Source organism: Podarcis melisellensis (assembly GCF_964234715.1).
Source record: "Podarcis melisellensis genome assembly, chromosome: 9".
Taxonomy (NCBI): Eukaryota; Metazoa; Chordata; class Lepidosauria; order Squamata; family Lacertidae; genus Podarcis; species Podarcis melisellensis.
The window spans coordinates 79,426,093-79,430,297 of record NC_138541.1 but is presented as its reverse complement, the minus strand read 5'-3'; the positions used below and the strand labels follow the sequence as shown (position 1 = coordinate 79,430,297).

General features: G+C 48.5%; 1 protein-coding gene across 1 annotated transcript; it reads right to left on the bottom strand.

Annotated features, from left to right (window-relative positions):
• Positions 1-286: 286 nt before the first annotated feature.
• Positions 287-2,932, bottom strand: LOC309377266 (anionic trypsin-like; the record flags this gene model as incomplete). The annotated part of the gene is made up of 5 exons (XM_081924254.1): positions 287-464; positions 1,477-1,616; positions 1,995-2,248; positions 2,481-2,622; positions 2,923-2,932. 5 exons carry the CDS (start codon positions 2,930-2,932, stop codon positions 315-317), a joined length of 696 nt encoding a protein of 231 aa, XP_081780380.1. The 3' UTR covers positions 287-314.
• Between the last annotated feature and the right edge of the window lie 1,273 nt (positions 2,933-4,205).

The following is a 4,205-nucleotide window of genomic DNA, read 5'->3' as shown; positions in this document are numbered from 1 at the left end:
ATAAAATATAGTTAATATATTCCCTCACCTACATGGTAAAACCTAACCAACATCTACCATAATGTGAAATCAAGCCATTTCAGGAGGTGTGCCGGAAGCTGAGGAGTGAGGGAGCAAATCATTCGATTCTGCTCCCTTGCCTCAGCCATGACCCCTCTGGTGGTGGGCAGACTGGGGGGTAGACTTCCTAGAAGCCTTCTATTCCACAGTAGCCAGGCCTGTATAGTCATTGCATTGCTGCTGGTGCCAGATCACAGGGTCTCTCTCAGAGCAGCGAGATACCAGGTCAGAGCTCAATCTGGCTTTATTGCTCTTCAGTTGTTGGCAATTGTGTAGTGGATCCAGTCTTCAAAGATGCAAACCTTGGTGTACAGCCCCAGCCAGTTCTCTTCACTGCAGCTTTTCTTCCAGGACAGCAGTCCTTGGAGGGCTTCTTCACACACCAGGGGGCTGCCCACATCTCCCTAAGACACAGACAACAGCTTTGGGACTCTCCAGGGGACAGGATCAAATCATGACAATTTCTCACTGTCGTTATTTGAACTCTCAGGCCCTGGAGCACAGCCTGCAGCAGGAGAGAGGGAGCTGTGTGAGGCTTTCCCCAGCCACAAGTACCTCCCAAGAGGTTGGCTCTTGCAGCTGGAGAATTTCCCTTCCCCTGTTGGGGTGGGTGTGCGCTTGTGCTTACAGCCCCTCTGTCCCTCTCAAGAATGCGGGAATGACATAAATGCTATTTAACTTTGATATGGGGAGGATTTGGCACATGCCTTTTCATTGTACTTTTCAAATATATTATGCTTTGTTGTTTAGTTCTGGTTAATGTTCGGCTAGTAGCTACTAGCCTGCCTATGGAGAATGCTTGTGCTTGTGAGTGATTTGGTTGGAGATAGCTCTAGTCTGAAGGGAAGCATTCATCTATGGTGTGTGTGGATGCACATAATTAGACCATGTTACTGAACTCAAAATCAGGGACACCTATACAACCTTACCTCCCACCAAAAAGTGCAGGCACAGGGGGCCACCAAAATCGCACCTCTCACCCATGGCTTGGAGTGGCTAGGAGCACACATGCCCATCTGGGAGGCCAGGCAAGGCATGCAGGCTCCTCTAGGCACCCATCTCATCAGCCCTGCAGGACCATCTCCCAGGTTGGCCAGTGGTGCTATTGGAACAGTGAGTGGAGCGCCAAGTGGCACTTGGAGAAAAAGATAGAGACAGTCGGTGAGAGTTGCAGGAAGAGAAGGAGGGAGAGAGGAAGAAGAGCAGTCGTGATGGTCATGGAGGAAATCACAGGCAGAGCCTGAAAGGTGACAAAAAGCAAACTTTTGGAGTTTCTGGTCCATGGTCTCTCCCAGCTTCAGATGTACTGATACAGCTTCTGGCCAAGATCACAAGGGAGTCAAGGTATGCCTCTGCTTGTTTGCTCCCCCCCCACCCCAATCACTGGACTTGCCAGTAAAAAGAGAAGAGCCTCACCTTGCAGGCATCTTGGCTGCTGTCCAGCTGTCCAGCACAAAGCATCCTGTCAGTGAACCGTCCTGGGTAGACATTGTTGCATGCGGCATCAGATGTGACTGGAAGGTAGGAGCACTGCAGAAGGTTGTCTGTTCCATCAGCTGTAAGCCCAAAATATGTTGATCCTGAGCAGCTGCCTGGGGCAAGGCAGGAGGGAGGCTCTTATGCTCAGGCCTCACCCCTCTCTCCTTGAGCTCTTTCTGCTTCAAGGGGGCACTGCCACCTGCCATGAATCTATCATAGTACAATGAATTGTTGGTGCCTCCCTCCCACCATTTGCCGTTCATCTACCTTTCCCTTTTTTGCATGGTGTCATTTATCCCATGCATCACTAAGGAACTTCATTGTCCCCTTGCGCGTCCCAACCATAATCCCCCATGGCCACAAAGAGGGGCATCTTCCAGCAGCCCCCTGCTCCAGTCTGTCACAGTTGTTGCTGGTCCTGGTTAGTCTCTCAGCACCACCCTCTCTGTACTCACAGTTGCTGCTGATCCATTCTGAAGCCAGGCACTGGGTCCCAGATATGGCACATTGGCTGGGCAAACTGATGGGCTGCACTAGCTCACCCAGGACAGCTGGTTGTGCAAGCTTGATGAGCATGATGTCATAGTCCAGTGTGTAGTTGTTGAACTGCTTATGAGGGACCAGCTTGGCAGCAGCAATGACCTGTTGCTTCTCCTTAGGAGGAGTCTCAGGGACTTGTAGGCCAAGCCAGACCTCCATGTGGTCTGGGCTGCTGGATGAAGAGCAGGTAGGTCAATAGTGTTCTCCCTAGAGTTTTTCTGCCTCAGCCTGGGTTGAAAGATTCCTTGCTCACCCTCAAGGATTCTTGTAGGCTGGCAGTCAAATGCACAAGTTGCTCTCCTATTTCAAATGAGAACAGAGCAGCCAACAACAGAGAATGGACTTTATTCCTTGTGGGAGGGAGACTGTGTACAAAGGGTGTGAAGCAGGCTTATACCCACCTCCTGCTGCACTGAGCTGAGGACAACACCCATTCTTGGCTTATGAGGGCCCCACTGCAGACGTGGTGCACTGACTGGAGGGAGACCTGCCACGGCACAGAATCTTGTTGGCACTTGGCACTACCAACCAACTTCTCAGCAGCTGCAAAATCAAGACTTTTTCACTGGTTAGGAACATGCTAAAATGCAATGTGGCCTCGTGAACTCAGGAAATGGCATCCAGCCTATCCCATGGCATCTGTCAGCCAGAGTACGGTAGCTAGATGAGGGCGCTGCATGCAATCTCTTCCTGCTAGTAAACAAAGGCTCAACTTTTTGCCACCATATCCTGCTTTCCACCTCCATCTCCCTGCATAGGAATCCTTTGAATTACTGATCTCATATTGCAAGTAAGTGTGGCTGGCAACTGTTCCTGATTAATTTCTGCCAGAGTTCTACATACCATCACTCATACTGCTAAAATAAAAGCCACAGTTTTAAACCACAGGAAAGATAATGTATTATTGTAGACTACTGTAGACTATAGTAACTATAACAAGTAACTATATAGTACAATGCTGGTTTGCCCCATGTAATAGTGACATTTCCTCTTTGTACAATCAGCCCAAATAATTGACTGCTTTTGATTATTCTGATATGAGCTGTTAATTTATTTTCTTACAACCATATATATGTACTGTATATGTGTATTATTATATGTGAGAATAAAATCAGCATGAAAACATCATTAAAATGCCAATAAATACTAATTAGTTAACAGAGTTGAGATTCCTGCATTGCAGGGGATTGAACTAGATGACCCTAGGGGTCCCTTCCAACTCTACAATACTATGAAAGAAGATTCATTGTACAAAGGCTTCTCTAAACATTAAAGTTTTCAAAAGATGTCTGAAGGGAGGGATGGCTCTTGGTGGCAGGGAGTTCCACAGGGCAGTGGCTGCCACACCAAAGGCTCAATCCCTAATGACGTCCAGCTAAACCTCAGGGTTCACTGGGGTGAGGAGTCCAGCAGAAGTGCCCCATCAACAGATCTTGGTGGTCATGTTGGAAAGTAAGTACTTTGGGGTCTCATGGTACTTTGGGACCGAGTTGCTTAGGGATATGTCAGTTTCACACACTGTTACAGAACAAATTCAGTGATGGACAGCACAGATTGACCAAATGCTGCTATGGTTAGTCTAACACCACTGAGATTTTTTAATAAAGTGGGGCTGGGTGAATAGTCTGAATGGTCAGTGTAGAGAGTGGGTTTTTGGGTTGTATCCAACTAAGAAATACTCAGAGTAGTCCTGCACAAGGACTTCCAGTGGAGCGCGAGCCCGACGCAAGCGAGGGATTTTCCTGGGAGGGAAACCCTAGCTATTTCGGCTGAAAAGGGGAGTTTTTTGAGCGAAAACCCCCCCTGCAGAACCTCTGGTGGATGTCCAGAGGTCCAGGTTACCGGCGGTGCCAACAAGCTACCCATCCGGCCACCAGGTAGCCCCCGAAAAGGAGGTGAAGAGTGCGGCGGAACGGGATAGCTGGCTATCGGGAAGCCATTGCTGCAGCTGAATAGCGAAGCCCCGAGCCTGTAGGGAACAGCGCTCCACTCTCAAAACCTAGAAATTCGGACTTGCAATTTATAATTTGGCTGAATTTGGTAAGAAAATGGAAGAGAAGTCCTGAATTAACTAAGAGAAGATTTCGAGTTCAGCGATCGTTTGGAATCAACAAAGACGCAGGACG